The 19,034-nt window shown below is 46.9% G+C and overlaps 1 protein-coding gene across 1 annotated transcript in view; it reads left to right on the top strand.

Moving 5' to 3' along the window:
• Positions 1-19,034, top strand: part of EEIG2 (EEIG family member 2) — a 571,287-nt gene that overhangs the window by 185,165 nt on the left and 367,088 nt on the right. Inside the window, exon 3 of the mRNA XM_085602240.1 lies at positions 4,904-4,933. Coding sequence (XP_085458366.1) covers positions 4,904-4,933 — 30 coding nt within the window. The remainder of the gene's footprint in view (positions 1-4,903; positions 4,934-19,034) is intronic.

Below are 19,034 nucleotides of genomic sequence, written 5' to 3'. Positions count from 1 at the left end.
TAAAACAGAGGTACAGGCTTCCATCCTTAACCACCCCTTTGACCAAGAACATCTCTTTGGCCCAAACGTAGACTTTGCCCTTGAGAAAATGAAGAAGGACACCGATACAGCAAAATCTATGGGTGCCTTACAGTCACACCCTCCTAGGCACTCATTTCGCCGTTCTTCCTTTCGAAGCACATCTAGAGGCTACTCCTCGGACAGCGCCTCTACTTCCTATAAAGCCCCTACACAATCCACCTTCACTAGGGGTTACCAGAGACGTGGCTACAGGGGTAACAACAATAAAGACAGAGGCAAAACTAATACCTCCCGCTCTGCCTCCACTCCTACCCAATGACTTCACTTCACTCCCCCCAGACCATCCCACTCCAGTCAGGGTCAGACTACAAAATTTCCTTCATGTCTGGGCTACTATCACCTCAGACAAATGGGTAACACAAATAATTCGGTCAGGCTACTGCCTCGAACTAAAATCAATCCCCCAAACATTCCACCAAAACACCGTCCAATGTCACAGTAACATTCGTCACTTCTCAAGCAGGAGGTAATCTCCCTCCTACAAAAGAGTGCGATAGAGCCAGTTCCTACCCAACAACAAAATATGGAAGTTTACTCCCTATATTTCCTCATACCAAAAAGGGACGACACTCTTAAGGCCCATCCTGGGCCTCAGACCCCTAAATCACTATATACATTCGGACCATTTCCACATGGTCACACTCCAGCAGGTACTTCCCCTGCTCTCCCAAAACTACTTCCTTGCCACCCTAGACCTCAAGGAGGCCTATTTCCACATTCCCGTTCACACAGCTCACAGAAAGTATCTCAGGTTTGTAGTGGACGGTCAACACTATCAATTCAAAGTGCTCCCATTCGGAGTCACCACAGCACCGCAAGTGTTTACCAAGTGCCTAGCGGTCGTGGCAGCACATCTACGAAGACAACACATACACGTCTTCCCATACCTGGACGACTGGCTATTAAAAGCCAGCTCATACAACCAGTGTGTACAACACGCGCTACTATACAGCTAGTTCATGAACTGAGCTTCACAGTAAACCACACGAAGTCCCATCTGCAACAGTCCCACATAAAACAATACCTAGGTGCCACGATAGACACCTCAAGAGCGCTAGCCTACCCCAGTCCTGCCAGGATAGCAAACATACAGGCCCTATGCGCCAAATTTCAACCAGAACACTCTCTTCCAGCTCGTGTGTTCATGCAACTCATGGGAAAGATGACCTCTTGCATATTCATAGTAACTCATGCAAGACTCCAGATGCGTCCTCTCCAAGAATGCTTGGCACGCCAATGGAACCAGGCCTAGGGTCAAATGACAGATCTGGTGTTGGTAGATGGTCGTGCCCATCGCTCTCTGCAGTGGTGGGCCACCAAAAATCTTTCCAAAGGGCGACCGTTCCTGGACCCTGTTCCTCAGAATGTACTGATAGCGGACGCATCACTCTCTGGCTGGGGAGCTCACCTACTACATCACACCATGCATGGCAGGTGGACAGACACCTCAGCAAAAGTTGCTCCACATCAACTATCTGGAGCTACTAGCAATATTCTTAGCACTAAAGGCATTTCAAACACACATATCAGGCAAGGCTGTCCTAGTCCACACAGACAACATGACAGCCATGTACTATATACAAAAACAAGGCGGCACACACTCTCTGCAGCTCTCTCAACTAGCACAGAGCATATGGAGATGGGCCATACTCCAAAAAATCTTCCTCCTAGCCCAATATGTCCCAGGAGTCCAGAACACTATAGCAGATCTGCTGAGCAGACAAACACAACAAATCCACGAGTGGGAACTCCATCCACAAGTTCTTCACCTGTACTTTTAAATGTGGGGGCATCCACAGATAGACCTCTTCACCACCCACAAAAACGGCAAATGCCCTAGCTTCGCCGCCAGATATCCACAACCATTGTCCAAAGGCAATGCGATATGGATAAACTGGTCAGGCAGATTTGCGTATGCTTTTCCGCCTCTCCCACTCATTCCCTTAGTGGTGCGCAAACTACAACAACACTCCCTCACTCTCATTCTAGTAGCTCCAACGTGGGCCAGACAACCGTGGTACACCACACTGCTGGAACTATCTGTAGTACCGCATCAAAAGTTACACCTCTCTCCAAGCCTCTTAACCCAGAACCATGGAGAGATCAGGCACCCGGACCTAGCTCAACTCAACCTTGCGATCTGGCTCCTGAAATCCTAGAATTCGGTTATCTGAATCTTCCTCCTGACTGTATGAATGTCATTAGAGAGGCTAGGCGACCTACCACTAGAGCTTGCTACGCAGCCAAGTGGAAACATTTTGTGGTCTATTGCCACAACAATAACTTCGATCCCCTAGATGTGTCCATTCAACACATCATAGGCTATTTACTACACCTCCAAAGATGCAATCTAGCCTACACGTCTATTAGACTGCACCTTGCAGCCATAGCAGTTTACCTGCAAAACAGGCAACAGCTATCACTTTTTCGAGTACCTAACATAGAAAACTGCTTTTCTTGTAGCCATCACTTCCCTCAGAAGGGTCAGTGAGATACAAGCACTCACCATTCAAGAACCTTTTCTGCAAATGCACCATAACAAGGTTGTTCTCCGTACTAATCCAAAATTCCTCCCTAAAGTCATTTCTCCTTTTCACCTAAACCAATCTGTGGAACTACCTGTATTCTTCTCGCAACCACAAACTGTTGCAGAAAGAGCTCTTCACACATTAGATGTCAAATGAGCCTTACTCTACTACATCGAGGGAACACAACCCTTTCGTAAGACCAAACAACTGTCTGTTTCCTTCTCACCACCATATAAAGGCAACCCCATCTCCAAATCTGGGATAGCTAGGTGGATTGTCATATGCATTCAAATTTGCTACCACAAAGCAAAACGAACGCTATCTGTTCCCCCTAAAGCCCACTCTACACGTAAAATAGGGGCTTCCATGGCATTCTTAGGGAACATCCCCTTAGATGCTATCTGCAAAGCAGCTACATGGTCAACACCGCACACTTGCACTAAACACTATTGTGTAGATGTGCAGGCTAAGCAACAAGCTAGTGTGGGCCAGGCTGTACTCAAAACATTGTTTCAAACCACTGCAACAGATACTGGTGGTCACCGCTAGGGATGGGTACTGCTATACAATCTATGCACAGTGTGTAATCTGCAGCTCATATGCCTCGAACGGCAAATGCTACTTACCAGCATGCATCTGTTCTTGGCATGTATAGCTACAGATCTAAACACGCCCACCCGCCGTCCCGGCTACCTTTATCTGTTCCAGTTTATCTTATTTAGATACAACACACATGGGCATCTTCACTGTTTATTACTAGGCTCCATCATTTCCATGCTGGCGAAAAACAATCTGAGGATGGAGCCGAAGCCCATGCGCAATACGATCCAAAGGAGGAGTCGCATACCTTGTGACTTCCAAAGACTTTCCAAGAGAAAAACAACTGCAACATCCGGGCCCAACACCAGATGCGATCAATGCACAGTGTGTAGATCTGCAGCTCTACATGCCAAGAACAGATGCATACTGGTAAGTAGCATTTGCCTTTTACCTGCCCATTTCACTCATGCTTCCATTTTCAGTTTAATGGAGTTAGCATAGCCCTCTGTGTCCTGTTCATTCTGATTATATGGTAGTTGGAAGGACAGCACTCTCACACTAAGGAATAAGAGACCACCAGTGGTGGTTTCTGATATTTCCAAGGCCTTCTGTTTCTGGTGTGCTGCGCTTTTTCCCCCCTCCCTGAGAGCCTCAAGAAATGTAGCACGCTGCAGTAGCAAGGTCTACCAAACCAGTATTTCTGGCAGCCTAAGGGACTTTCCCATTTCTTGCTTGGGATTGTCCAAGGCTTAGGCACTGTTCTGTCTGGCTCCTGCCGTGCAGTAATATGAATGCACTCAAGTGTTACCCAACACCTCAACCATAGTCTTTTGAAGACCCCCATCATGACTCCTTAAGGCAACTTGGCCATCACCAATTGTTGCGGCCTGTCACGCTTGCTTTATGGTCTGCAAAGTGCTGAGACAGCTCTTGGCTTCCAACTAGAGAGGTGTTTAAGAAGCCTTCATATATGATTTCTCATCCCGCTGTTGCCATTGACTGCATACTACTCATCACATAAGGGATCGGCTCCTAATGTGTGCACAGAGCAGCATTTGCTCCAGTCAGAAGTCTGTTACTCCTGGGAACAAAATGCTTGCATAATGCTTAAAAAACAATTGCATAACTCAAATGCGCATGCAGATCAATAATCTTAAAACACTATTTACTGTCATTAGCAAAGAAAGAAGGATCTAAGTACGATTATATAATATAATACATTCTGGGGTATCATTGGTGAACTGCATCACTTAAGTGTTTCTTTCTCCCTTAACCATCCTTTGGTTCAGGGAAATGTTGTTTTCCAAAGGAGTGTGTTTTGCTAGCATCTAGTAATGAGTGTATAGCACAATGCTGAACTCTAGTCATTCCATGGATCACCTCTTCTGCTTTAACCTGATGGTGCTGCTGTAACAATTCTAACAAAATGTTGTTTATCAAATAATAACTTACTGTCATTGCTGCATAATTGCCCTTAGTAGTTGTTTGGTATTAAGCCGATCATAACTCACTGAAGGAAGGGTTACACAAAGGTGATTTCAGAACTTTATTTCTAATTGTTCGGTTTACTTGCGAGTTATGTTTAAATTGATGTATTACTAAAATGAGAAAACATGCTTACAAATGTCTGCTTTTTTGTAATTAATGACCTCTGTCTAACATGTCGTTATTTTCTTTTCATAAAATAATAAGCAACTTATTACATAATGCTTTTTTGTTGAGTTGGTGTTGAGCAGTTTCAATTTTTTTCACAGGAATTAAAAGGTGGAAAGGCATATGCAAAGGTAAGATAACATTTACCTATCTCTTAATTACCTACATTTGTTGTAGTTTGATGTATATGTTTACCTCAGATCTGCCCACTTTTGCAGTCTTTACATCTAAGAAATGACTGCGACTTGGCTGACCTAGAAAGATTTTAACTAGATTGAAATAGTACGTATGGTCTTTTTTGCAAGAAATAATAGAAAGTTAAAACAAAAGATAAAATAATCATTGTACTCATTTATCACCTTGCTACTACTCTAGTGAAAAGTACAGTGTTTCTGCTTGCTACTGTTTCAGTAAGGGAGCTTGTGCACCAGACATCTAGCCGCAGATTCCTTACCTTTTGAATTTCCCAGGCGTCAGACCGGATCCAGAAGATTTTTCTTCAAGCAGTACCCCTGCACGCAGGTAGGTAGTATCAGTTGGCTCCGCGTGGCATTGGCGGCGATGTCCACGTCACCTAAATAGGCGTCACCTCTGCGCGCTGATGTCAGTTCTTTTATTTTCATGACAGTCAAGCGCTGATCCGGGAAGAGAGCTACCCTTTGTCACTTTTTGACAGGACTTTTCAATTTTTTGTCGACCGCTTTTTTGGTGTGTAGGAAGTCATGTCCGCTAGTAAGACTTAAGGGTTCTAACCGTGCCGCACCTGTCACTGAGCCATGTCGGTGATGGACCCGCATTTGGTTTGCCTGTGGTGTCTGAAGCGCGACCACGACTCAAAGTCGTGCTCCGACTGCCGGGCCATGGCTCCACAGGCTTTGAGGGTGCGGTCCCTAAAGCTGCTTGCAGCCCGTCCGGCAACTCCACGCCCGACTTCTCAGAGTTCTCGGTCCCGGTCGAGAGGAAAGTCCTGGGACCTCTGCAAAAGTCCCAAGTACCCTTCGTCCCACTCACAATCCTGAGACACTCGGATAAGCGGCATAAGACTTCTCCCGTCTATCGTCTGATGTGATGTAGGAACATCGGCGTTTAAGGCCTTGTTCTCCAAAACCTGCACCTGGGTCAGCTCCACGCTTTTCCAGGAGCCGGAGCAACCCCCCCTGTTTAAATGAAACGTCTTTGAGGACATGCGCCTCATTTTTGAGTGACCTGACATCTCCGGCGCACCTTCAGGCCCCACATTGTAAGTGGGGGCTCCATCGGGTTCTGTGCCGGCAGCTCGGGCACCAGTGCCCCGATCCAGACCGTCGCCAGTCATGCACCTGCGACCTTCCCCGATGCCGGTCCTTACACAGATGCTCCCAGTGCATGGGGACCTAGCCCTATCCTGATCCCTGGCGACATTAAGTCGGCACTGCGTCGACCAATGCCAATTCTGGTGCCAACAAGGCCCATTGGTCCTATGTTGTTTCCTGAGCCTTATTCAGACAGGCCGGTGTAGGAGAGTAGGATCTGCCTCTTATGTTGTCCCCACTTTTTTTCTGATGCTTGCACTGGTTTCGGGCCCCAGCCTCTCTGTTCTCTCTAAATGACATGGAGTGCATATTAGGTGCACTAGTGATTGGATACTGTGGTGCCTTATGAGTCCCTAGTATATGGTACCTTAGGTACCAAGGGCATGGGTACTTCACAGGCCTACCAGGGGCTGAAGCATGTATTATGCCACCCCTGGGAAGCAGACTAAATCTGACACCACAGGCCTGCTACTGCAGCCTGGGTGAGGTGGTGCTAGCACTCCTCACGAGGTATAGGTTCCCTATATCTCTCTTGCACACACATTTAAACCTATCAGTCACCTCTAAGGCAGGCCCTATCGATCCTGAAGGCAGGGTGCTTGGTTTCCATGTGAGGGGGTGCCTCTGCCCGAGCAGGGCCCCTCTGCAGCTCTCAGAGACCATTATCTGGGGCTGTTTGTGAATGCAGTCAAACCATATACTCTTAAGTGCATTATAACCTCGCGGTAAATGCTAACTTTGGAATGGCTGCATCAAAACATGTTGTGTTTAGTGTCAACCGCTTTGGAATCATACCCCCACACCAGTAACTGGTGTGGGAGTATGATCCCACCCTTCTAGAGGGATAGACATGTACCTACTGTGGAAACGCGGTAGAATCCTGAAGAGCCCTGGCATCACAAAATGGATGCCACCAGTCACAGACACAGGACTGCCCTCCTGCTGATGACCGAAACTCGCAGTGGAGGAAGCCCAACAATAGATATCCTGTCACAGGGAGGTGTGACCACCTCCCAGACAAGGTTTAGTGTATTGGGGCTGGGTGGTTGCACTCTTAGAGTGCTTTGAAGTCCTGCACTGGGGGAGCAGTAGGCTCCTCTGTGCATACACCAGTTCAAACCGGCTCAGGGGCTACCTGCCCCTGCTCTGGCGCGAAACTGGACAAAGTGAAGTGGGTGTAGCCACCCACTCACCTGACCCTCCCATAGGTAGGGTCATAGAGCTAGTCCCTCCCTTCCTTCCAGTATAAGTTAGGGAACCCTTTCCATTGCAAACTAGATACCCCTGGACGATGCTCTGAAGAAGAATCCCGGACCTTCGACGTTCCACTACCTCTGGAAGACTGAAGAATCTCCCTTGGAGTCAAGGAGTGACTCCCCTGCTTGGCAGGCACCAAAAACTACAAACTACGGTCGCAAACTCCACCGCTCCCGCCGGAGCCCGAAGTCCCTGCAGCCCAGGAAGAGGATTTCCTGACTTCTCCAAGGCCATCGTGAGTCCCCAGTGACGCTGAGGCAAGTGAACCCCACGAGTGACGAGGAACCGCAATCCCTGGGTACAGTGCACTATTTTCGAGTGGAACCCCTTCACGACGTTCTACGAACCTGTGCTTCGGGCCACGTGTGGTCCAAGCCTCTAGCAGGGATCCCTCCAAAGATCAGAGACCTACCCCGTCCCGAGTGACCGTGGGCCCCTGTTGAGTGGATCCTCCTGAGGCGTCTTCGCGATCCCTTGCCAGCTGGCTTGTGGGTCCCCTGAAGACTTTCCTACAATTCCAAAGGGCTCCCTGGTTGCTCCAGGTCTGCCCTGACTTACCCTCGCTGGGTGAGTCCCCCAGACCTTGCTGGTCTGCACCGCTGACTTTTTGTCCTTTCCACGAGACTTGCGACGACTGTGGGCATCCATCTTCCTTGCCCCGGGTCACTGCCAAGTGACTTTGAACATTGTCCCCTCTGCTTTCAGGTCTTCCTTCTTCTGAATCCAGGCTTGGATTCCACCGGACACTTCTTCTGTCTTCACAAGCAGCAAGTCTTCATTGGCTCCCATTGAAAACGATGCCGCGACCAGACACCAAAAGACACCTGTGCACCCGGCTTCCCTGGGTGAGGTAACTCCAGCACTATGGTGCTCCTGTGGGTGTTGGCTCTAGAACTACTTACCCTGTAAGTGACTTGCTTGTAGACTCTCCCGAAGTGCCCTAAAACTCTTAATTTCCAATTGTGACTTGCTCCATTGAAGTCAACGGGGATTTGCGGCTGTGTTAACCCACTGCATGCGTCCCCCGTGGGTCCTTTACTTACCTGCCTTGGGTGGTTTCGTGAGGCCCCAACACTTCTAAGGCCCTAGGCCTTGTCCCTTTGCAAGTCGTTGTTCTTCAGTCTCTTTTTTAGTATATGGTCTGGTACGCCCCCTAGGGCCCCAGACATATTTGTGCTTAATTTACTGTGAAACGTTGATTTGTGCATATGTTCCTGGCTTCTAATCTCATAAAGAGATTAGTAGAGAGTTGTCTAGTAATAAATACATATATATTTGATATATATACCTGTGTGGTGTCCTTTCATTTGGTAATTCAAGAGATTATGTGGTAAAACAAGCTGCTTTACATTCCTCCAAGACTTAGCCTGAAGGCTGCTCTCCACAGCTACCACTAGGATAGCTTTCTTTAAAGGTTGTCTTAAACCTATCTACCATAAGAGTCGAATTGTACTGGTGCAATGTGTCCACTTTAACTAGTGAACAGCATATACCATGCCAACTTCTCACACCGGGCCTGGGAGAAGAATGGAAAGGCTCACTGGTCCCTTTAGAATACCAGCAGTATGACCAAATCATGGACTGGTATGAGGGATTGGGTGAGGCCTTTGGTCTGGATATCTCCCCATACACTGGCATGCTTTCTCTTCCTAACGTGGTTAGGCGGAGGGTGCATCTAATACAATGGTAGTGCGCAATGCAGCTGAGGTCCTTGACCTTAAGCTACCCACAGTGGCGGTCAAGACTAACATCTTGATAGAGGTGCTACAGCTGGGAGATTCCCCTTCAGAACCCTTGCTCCCATTCAACGAAGCCCTCGCATACGTCCTTCTGGGAACCTGGTCCAAGCCCAGCACACACAGGACGATTCCCCCCAACAGCGCCCTGCCAAGGGTGACCCAAACTTCCTCACTACCCACCGCAGAGAGCTTGGTGGTCCAAGCTTCCACTTCCTATGGCGCGTTCTCTGCCGCTAGCCCAGACATGGAATCCAAGAGGCTGGATAGTTTGGGTAAGTAAATTCTTTCTTCCGCCAGCTTTGCATTGCGGTCAGTGAACACTGCATGCTTATTGGGCCATTATTTCAACTCTCTGTGGGAAAACGTTGCACAAGTGGTGCCACAGGTCCTGGGACATCCTCTCCCAAGCAGTATCAGACAGTAGGGATGCAGCAAAGTTCTCCCTTTGATGTGGTTTAGACAAGACTGACTCGCTGGGCAGACTAATTTCCACAACTATGGCTGTCAGACGCTATGCCTGGCTGAAAATGTCTTTATTTTCAGGGGATGTCCAGGCCTCTCTCATGGAAATGCCCTTTGATGACACCCGTCTCTTCGAAGACAAGGGAGACACGGCACAGGAGCGCTTTACGGAATCCCGGGCTATGTTCATGTCCTTGGGCCTCTCCGCTGCCACCCCATCCTCAGTCTGCCTTTTGATCCTTTTGTAGCCACAGAAGGGGCTATTAACCACTCCAACCCTAACTCAGTCTAACCCCTGTGCGGACGAGGGTTGGGTAGCCAGAGGTCCGGTGTAACCATCTTACAGTAGTGACAGATGTTTCTCTCTTGGAACGCAGCGGCCGTCTGGTAGAGGTGAAGATCAGAGGACTCTGGTCTCTGGCGGAACCCAGACTCAACATTAACATGCTTTAGCTCCAAGTACTCTGGGTGGCATTGAAAGCGTTTCTACTCTCCATAAAGGGTTGGCTAGTTCAAGTGTTCACAGACACTACTGCCATGTGGTACTGCAACAAACAAGGTGGTGCGGGGTCGTGGACCATTTGCCAAGAGTCGCTAAGTCTCTGGACGTGGCAGGAACAGCAGGGCATTTTCCTGGTGGTTCAACACCTAGCAGGGAGGGCAAACTCAGCCATCGATGCCTACCGGTCACAAGTGGCATCTCTATCTGAAGGTGGCACAAGGTCTCTTTCAACAGTGGGGAGAGCCTTGGTTAGATCGGTTTGCCTCTGCCGAAAACTTGTAACGCCAACAGTTTTGTGCACTTGAGTTTCCAAGACCGCTCTCGCTCAGAGATGTTTTTCATCTCGAGTGGAGCTCAGGCCTCCTGTACGCCTTTCCGCCCATAATAATCCTGCCCAGAGTTCTCAAGAAGATCAGGAATGACTGGGCCCAAATCCTCCTTGTGGCTCTGGAATGGGCACAGAGAGTCTGGTATCCCGAGCTTCTGCAAATGAGCATTGATCCTCCGATCAGGCTGCCCCTTCAGGAGGATCTTCTTTTGCTGCACCAGGGGAGGGTCTTCCACCCGAACCTGTCAACTCAACGCCTTTTGCATAGAGATCGACAGGATGGTCAAAAGCTGTCGACCATCATCACTCAAAGTCTGCGGTGTTCTATTGGCGGCCAGCCGTCCCTTCACCAAAACGGTATACAACTGCCTGTAGAACAAATTGGTATCATATGGTACAGAAAATTCTATTGACCCTCTGGCTGCTTCCCTTTCTGATGTGTTGCTTTTTATTTTGACCATTGCCCGGCAGGGATCTTAATTGGGCGCCCTGAAAGGGTATCTTTCGGCTTTGTCTGCCTTCCTGAGGCTGCCATACCAACTCTCATTATTTATATCACCCATTGTACATATATTTCTGAAAAGCCCTGTACATATGTTCCCACCTGCCACTTTCATTATGCCTCAGTGGGGCCTCAATTTGGTTCTCACCTTCCTCATGTGTGCTCCTTTCGAGCCCTTGTATAATTGTCCCCTCCAGCTGCTCGCTGTCGAAACAGCCTTTTTAGTGGCAATTACTTCTGCCAGAAAGGTGAGTGAGCTGCAGGCTTTGTCATCCAAGCCTCCCTCCTTGTCAACATTTCCTGACAAGTTAGTGCTTCTCACTGGAGCCTCTTTCCTCCTGAAAGTGATTACACCTTTCCATGTGGGACAATCTGTCACCTTGCACACTTTCTAATCTCCTCTGCATCCCTCTAAAGAAGAGGAGTGACTCCACCGTCTGAACCCAAAAAGAACGTTGTTCTACTTTGACCGCACAAAAGAGTTCTGGGTGGACGACCAACTACTTGTGGGGTAAGGTGGAGCAAAGAAGGGTCTGCGGTGCAGAAGAGGACCATCTTGTGCTGGGTCGTCCTTTGCATCGAGGTTTGTTATGCTTTGGCAAAGAAGCAGCCTCCTAAAGACCTATGGGCCCATTCCACTAGAGCTCAGCCTGCTACCACTGGGTTAGCAAGTAGGGTCCCACTGGACATCTGTCGGGCAGCAACGTGGGCATCCCTGTACGCGTTTACCAAGCATTACTGCTGAGACATTCAAGCCTGCAGGGACTGCCATATAGTGCAGCAGCATTTTCTAATCAGAACTTGTCCTCCGTCCCTCCTCCGGGGATGGTATTGCTTGGGTATCTATTCAAAGGTAAGGAATCTGTGGATAGATGTTTCTATCAGATGACAAGTTACTTGTCTTCGGTAACGCCTTCTCTGGTAGAGTCATGATGTAGCCGCAGATTCCTTACAGATCCTCCCCGCACTGCAGACAGGTTTCTTCAGTTTTGTATGAGAGACAAGGGACACCCTACTTGCACAGAACTAGGGTACATAGTATATAAACAGAAACAATGGTTCCTATGGACCAATGCAATTAATAGTCAATAATAATCACAGGCTCAATGGCGGTAAAAGGGGTAGGTGGTTGTCAAAGAGAGATATAACACTATAAACTGCGAGATGTTTGTAAGTTCAAAAGTTTATCTACACAATTTTCAATATATATTTAGAATACGGTGCACAATGTCCCCAGTGAACATGAAACCTACATAGCAGTTTGTGACATTTTTGTGACATAAAAAGACGGTTTCTATAGTTACAAAGTTGACCAAAGCACAAATAACAAATGGACACAGCCTTCTAATGCAGTAATAGAGGCCGATAAATAGTTTAATTTGAATTTGTCGACGTTTCGACCCCGCCAACAATGAGGGGTCTCTTCAGAACCTAGCAATGCAGGGACTTCTGAAAAAATTATAAATTGTATCAGTGAAGGCCTAAGAAAGCAGGACAGTTGGATACAAGCTAACCGTAGGCTGGTAATAGTACCTGAAATAAGAATCTGCTGTCAGAGCGAATTAAGTGCACCCCAAGGACGTGAAAATAAGAGGGAGGGTACTCGCATGGGACACAGCCGGGATCTAGCAAGATTTGGGAACAAGAAAGATAGGAAAAAAGAGTCCTCATTTAGGTATGTTGCTGTAAGATCAATACTATAGCTGAATTGTAGGGAAACTTACCCCAGTGAGGGTAAGTAACTGACAGTTGTATGCGTGCTGTAATTGATTGCTGCGTCAATATGTGTCCATGTAGTGGCAAGACATGAGGATATCGCATTTCACTATAAACAGGAAAAACAAGGTTCAGGACTTGTGTTAGCCATAGCTCAATTGAAAAAATCCCAGTGCCAGATGCTCTTACCCATGAGGCTCACTATGTGACTCATCGGTTTGTAATGAGATGCCGCGAGCGTCGGTTTTATCGGAATCCGTTTATTATATTGCTCACTGTTAGTTCCAACCACGACAATCTGTGTAGAACAGGAAAATCTCTACCGATTCTAAAAAGTAGGGAAAAGTAAGTGTAAGTGCTAGTACGTATGGCGTGCATGGCCTAATAGAAAGGCAGTGGCTTCTAGTGGTTCTTACCCACTCTGAAGATATTTCAAGAATAACCGGAGAAGGCTGCACGTGTCGGCTTCAGCAGCAAAGTTCGTCTCCACTTGTAGAGTAACAAGGAGACGGCACTCGCAATGGTTCTTAAATACGGTAGACTCGTTTGCCCGCCGGAAAACTAGTGATTGCTCCCGGTCCCTTCACCACGTACAGTTCTGTGATCGGTGCGTGGCCTCTTCAACCACTAGGGGATGGATTCATTGTTGGGAAAGCGAAAACATGGTAAGGCACGGTAGTGCAGAGGTGGAATGGTGGTAACTTAAAAAATATTATAAGGAAAAATAAAAAATAAAACAAAATGTAAAAATGGAAGCGGTAGCCAGGATGTTTTCTATGTTCATGGCATCTATGTCAGACCATTGCAAGGAGTCTTGGCTTCTGTATACTGGGTATAACCCCAGGCAGTGAAACAATATTTGAGAAGGCAAACACTTTTGAAGGCACGATGGTTCAGTGGCGAAATAGTGGTAACTAGAAAATTAAAAATAGTGACGAGGCACATAGGTGATGACTTGGAAATTAATAATAGAAGGCATCAATGATGATCGTGCATATCGAATAAGATCTACGCAGCTGTCTATTGTGTATAACCCCTGATATTGGGAATGTCGGAGTATGACGTAGAAATATATAGCTACGCCGGTGCATAGTGGGCCGTGACTCATACGATTTGTTTCTAGTCAGGGCTGATCCCTTTCAGGACCTTAGTTTTCAAACACACCAATGTCAGTACACTTCATGGCTCCTATCTTCTGGTGTGGAAGGTCATCAAAAAGTAACTGACATCAACATGCCAAGGTGGCACCAATATCGGTGACGTATGTGTTGCTTCCAGCGCGGACGACACTGACAAAGTCACGCGGTGCCTACCGACGCCACCTACTGCTGCGCAAGGGTTTTGCTTGAAGAAATGTCTTTCAGATTGAGTCTGACGCCTGGGAAAATTAAAGGTAAGGAATATGTGGCTAGATCATGTCTCTACCAGATAAGGCGCTACCAAAGGTAAGTAACTCGTTCAGCAGTTCCTTCTGTCTATCAGCCTGGTACAGACACAAAGACTAAATGAAACGTCTGTTCCATTAACAGAAACCTTCATCAGGAGTACCTAGGCAACCACATGAGGTGGTTCAGATTATTGACAGGGTAGTTAAGAAAGATTGGCAAAAACTCTTGCTCCCTTCCGCCCTCTATAGCTGCACACAGAAAGCATTCTCAATGGACAAAAATGGAGTTCCACTGCTCAAGAATCTGATCTGAAAAAGTGCTGCTCATAAGTGCTCCTTTCTTTGCCATGTTAAGGGCTGTGTTAAGTGCACTCATGAGTTCTGAAGATGAAAGTAAAAATGTTCCCTTGTATTTAAGGTCATCTCCCTCGGTGAATGAACTAATATCCCCACAGCCTCTTCAGTATGCATTTTGCACCAAATTAATCAAATAGCTAGTTTACCATGAATAGTCACAATAACTACTGTACAGTGCCATTGAAAAATCAATAAGCCTTTCATTCCATCTGTTGTGTGGGTCCAGATAGAGTTGCAAGTTTTCTTTTTGCAGTGTTTCATTAAATAGCATTACAACAGTGGGGTCATGAGAAAACCCTTGGAAAGATCGCTTCATAGGGTGTTGTGCACCTATGAGCAGTGATTGGTAGATGAAGTATTTGTATATTTATTTTAAAAGGATCGGAAGCACAGTGAGAGAGATGTGCGAGTTCCAACCCACATGCAAAGTCAAGCTTTTAATTGGAAAATTGCTTTTGAGCAATATGGTTAAGTTGAAAGACCCAGGGATGCTAAACAAGAGGTACTAAGCTAAATGTTTAAGAAGAAAACAAATGGAAGCTCTATACCCTCTCCATAAATCATTGGTCATACAGCATGGTAGGAGTTTTATCCCGGTCTTGAGGCCAGATTTTGAGGACCATGAGGATAAATTAGTCCAGAGGGAGCGGAAGATTTTAAAGAGGTATGTAGTGACTTCATTCTTTGTTGTTTGTAATTGAAAGAATAGAGATCAAAGATGGTTGTGACTCCTATATTGCCTAGTGGTGTTAAACAAATGGCAATTGAAAACTGTAAAGAGTGTTCAAAACAGGGAGGAGTCAACCATTAGGCAGCAGTAAGGTGGTGAAGCGAGGATTTTTAGTACATCAATGAGACGGATGGAAAGAAGGCCGTCTACGATAGAGGACTGCATATCATGGGATCTTGGGCACAGGCAGATAAAGAGTGTTCCCCTTTCAGTTTCCAGCCTATATATGAATGAGATGCAAGTTGTTAGGAAGTTGAAAGAGATTTGAAGGTAATTTGCGAGATAATCCATTGTTGGTTTCCCCTGCACAGCACTTGTGCTGTGCTTGAGAAATCTATTGATTTTTAATATAAACTTAAAAAGGACTTAAATCCCACCTCCCCTCTTTCCTGGCTTCTTATTGGTTCCTGTGCCCGCCACTTACCTTTCCTCCATTTCTATTGGCCGTAGCACACTTTCCTGCATTTTCCGATGATTGTTCCTCGCCTGCTTCTCTTTATCGGTCTCCTGCTGAAATACTGGTAACATTCGCTTTGGTGGAACTTTATTTTCATAAAGTTGTGGCTTTTACTCTTGCAGCATAATTTTATAACAATTTATCACCCGTAGAGATTAGGTGATTTGCATAGAAACACAGGATATTACGTAGCACAACCGCAGAGATTCGAACCGGGGTCCCCAGCTCTCGAGTCCGCAACTTTGGCATCCGCGCCACATCTTCTCCACTCCCATGTTATCTGTCAAGGAGCTCTTTCCTTCTCCCCGACAATATTTTATAAAAAACAGTTCTTCATTCATTTCATAGATTATACCCATGCTTCACCAGTGCTTGTTTCATGTGGGTAGCATTGTATATGGCATCATTTGAAACTAGTTGATAAGGAGAGCCCGGCATCAAGTTTTAAGATAAACGACAATGTGTTTGACTTTCCTTTGGTTGGTGATAAGGTAGGCAGAGGTATGAAGTACAGCATGTTAGTGTGCAAATGCCTTGTGAGCCTCCTTCCTGTAGGTCTGCAGCTAAGATTAGGGCATTTGCTAGCTAACCACTTCCGTAGATTAAGATCTTTCATGTGTGACCAGAATTTTCATTGCACGTTATGTTTAGTCCTCTTCTGTGATCAAACGTGGTCTCTTCACCAACTGCAGTTTGTTGTTCACAATCTGACTGCCCAAGAAATCAAATTAACAAAGTACAGCCATCTTTGTACCGTATTTTCAGAATGCAATAATAACATTTTAATCCGGTTTTCTGATGAACAAGTGGCATTATTTAAGACGGATTACGTTCATGCAGACCAGGCAAATGTGTAAGCAGCACTGGATTTGTGTTCCTTAGCAATAGCATGAATTCGTTTTCAACGTTTCTAATTGTATCACTTCAAAATTGCAGTGTTCGCCATAGAAATTAAGTGCTGTGTTACTGTAGTAAATAAAAAGTGATGGATGGAATGCTTGAATCTCAGCCACTGGCCTGCATCCTATTACATCGTCACTTTGCACACTATGCCTCCTCTGCTTGGTCCCAGCCACATGGAAATTGTCTTGACCCTGCTCCATTGGGAACAGTCTAACCCAAAATGCCAGGACAGGTCCTCCATGAACCAGAACACAAGAATCCTAGCATTGGATTAGTCCTAGTTAAAGCTCCTCAGCCAGGTATTGCTTGGTTCCAGGGACAGTATGCAAGGGACCGGTGTCTGGGCGTACTCTACTGTTAATTCAAGCATTCCATCCATCACTTTTTGTATACTTTTTTTATATACTTTAGTGTTACTGAGAAGAGCAATACTTCAAATTATTTTTATTTTGAACAGATAGTCTAAAAATAACTGGTAATCCACAACACACATTAAATTATTCATGTAACCAACTGGGATACTAAACAAAACCAAACATAGGGGTTAACCCTCAACTCCAGCTGCTTAACACCATAACACCATATCCCCAAACCCTTAAACCAAATCCTCATAACTTTAGCCCTTTAATCTTAATCCTAACAATATGACTGAACCTCTAATCCCTTAGCCATATACCCTTAACACTATGACGTCAAAATCTATAGGCGGACTTTCAGCCCTATATCCCAAATTCTTAATGCTGTACCATAGCCCTATATCCAGTCCGCTTAACCCCAACCCGTAACCTCTATACTCTATGCCCTTAACCTCATAACCTTAACCGTTTGCCCATAACAGTTGTATTCCAGATCCCTAACCCTTAGCCATAGATATTTAATCTCATACTTTTAATGCCAGCCCTATATCACAAAATGCTTAACGCTACTCCCTTCAACCCTGTACCGCTAACCTCATATCATTAACCTCTTTATCCCTATCCCTTAGCCCTATGCCATTAATCTAAAACCACACACCTGTTACCCGTAACATGTTCCCTTACCCTCTGAACATTAATCCTTCTCCCTTAACACTGTATTCACACACGCTACACTCTTATCCCATGCCCTAAGTCCTTATGTCCTTAACCCATATATGCCTGACCCTTACCTTGTACCTTTAACCCTATGTCCCAAACCAACTCCCCTCAGTCCCTATGCCTTATACTGTACGCCCACAGTCCCTTGACCCCTTTTACACTGTCTTTACTGCAAAATATTTTGGGGCAAGCACTTTAGGAAGTGTTAATTATTCAAAGCACATATTTTTAGAATTATTAATTGGGATGTGTTATTTTAAGATGTGTTATTTTCAAAGTTTTGAGACAATACCTTGACATCACTGCGTAAAAAGCTCCTGTTATTTGCTCGTTTGGCTTTGATGTGAAGAACTGTGGTCTCTTTGGGTTCTGCCAATCCCCAAATAATTCTATCTGACATTTTCCCATGATGTGTTAGAATAGTTTTTGGTGTAGTCTTTAATCATAGAAGTCTGTACTATTCCTCCAAGGTCTGCTCTGAATGCCTGCAGTATGTACTACCTGTGACATGATCTGGCATCTGGCTAAATCGTCACATTTATTTGGCGGGCTGCATAGCTCCATTATCTTTATTTCACCAAAATTCTTCGTTTCTCTTCCATGAGTAGCCCATTTCCTCTCATAAAAATCAAGTTCAGGGCTGTTTCATTTAAATGAGATGACTTTAGTCATCTAACTTAATATCCCTTATGAAATCCGTATTTGTAAAGCGCGAACTACTCACCCTTACGGGTCTCAAGGCGCTAGGGGCCGTTGTAGAAATTGATCTATTGCCCGGAGTCACATGGTGCTGAGTAGGGGTGGGCAGAAAACTACGCTCCGTCAGCGTAGCAGATAAAGCCAGCCACTCCTGCACACCGGCCCGGTCCCTGCTTCTGATAGCAGCCAGGCCGGAGAGAGCCTCCCTGGGCCCCGGTGGACCCCTGTCTCCAGCACCCAGACCCTCGGCTGTCTTGCAGGACGGGGGGCTCACGCACCCCGGGGCCCGCCGGACGGAGCACGAGCCCCGTGCCCGGTCCCAGCTTCAGAACCCTAGCCAGGCCAGGGAGAGCCTCCCCGGGCCACGGTGGACACCCTTTCCCAGCGCATGGACCCTCGGCTGGCTTGCAGGACGGGGGGCTCCCGCACCCTGGGACACTGGGACGGAGCACAAGCTCCTGGTCCGGGCCAAGCTTCCGAACCCTAGCCAGGCTGGGGAGAGCCTCCCCGGGCCACGGTGGACTCCCTTCCCCAGCAACCGGACCCTCGGCTTGCTTGTAGGACGGGGGGGGGGGGGGCTCCCGCACACCGGGGCCTGCCGGACGGAGCACGAGCCCCAGGCCCGGTCCCAGCTTCAGAACCCTAGCCAGGCCGGGGAGAGCCTCCCTGGGCCCCGGTGGACACCCTTCCCCAGCGCACGGACCCTCGGCTGGCTTGCAGGACGGGGGGCTCCCGCTCCCTGGGACACTGGGACGGAGCACAAGCTCCTGGTCCGGGCCAAGCTTCCGAACCCTAGCCAGGCTGGGGAGAGCCTCCCCGGGCCAC

This window comes from Triturus cristatus, chromosome 4_2 (assembly GCF_964204655.1).
Source record: "Triturus cristatus chromosome 4_2, aTriCri1.1, whole genome shotgun sequence".
NCBI lineage: Eukaryota > Metazoa > Chordata > Amphibia > Caudata > Salamandridae > Triturus > Triturus cristatus.
This window is presented reverse-complemented; position numbering and strand designations above follow the sequence as displayed.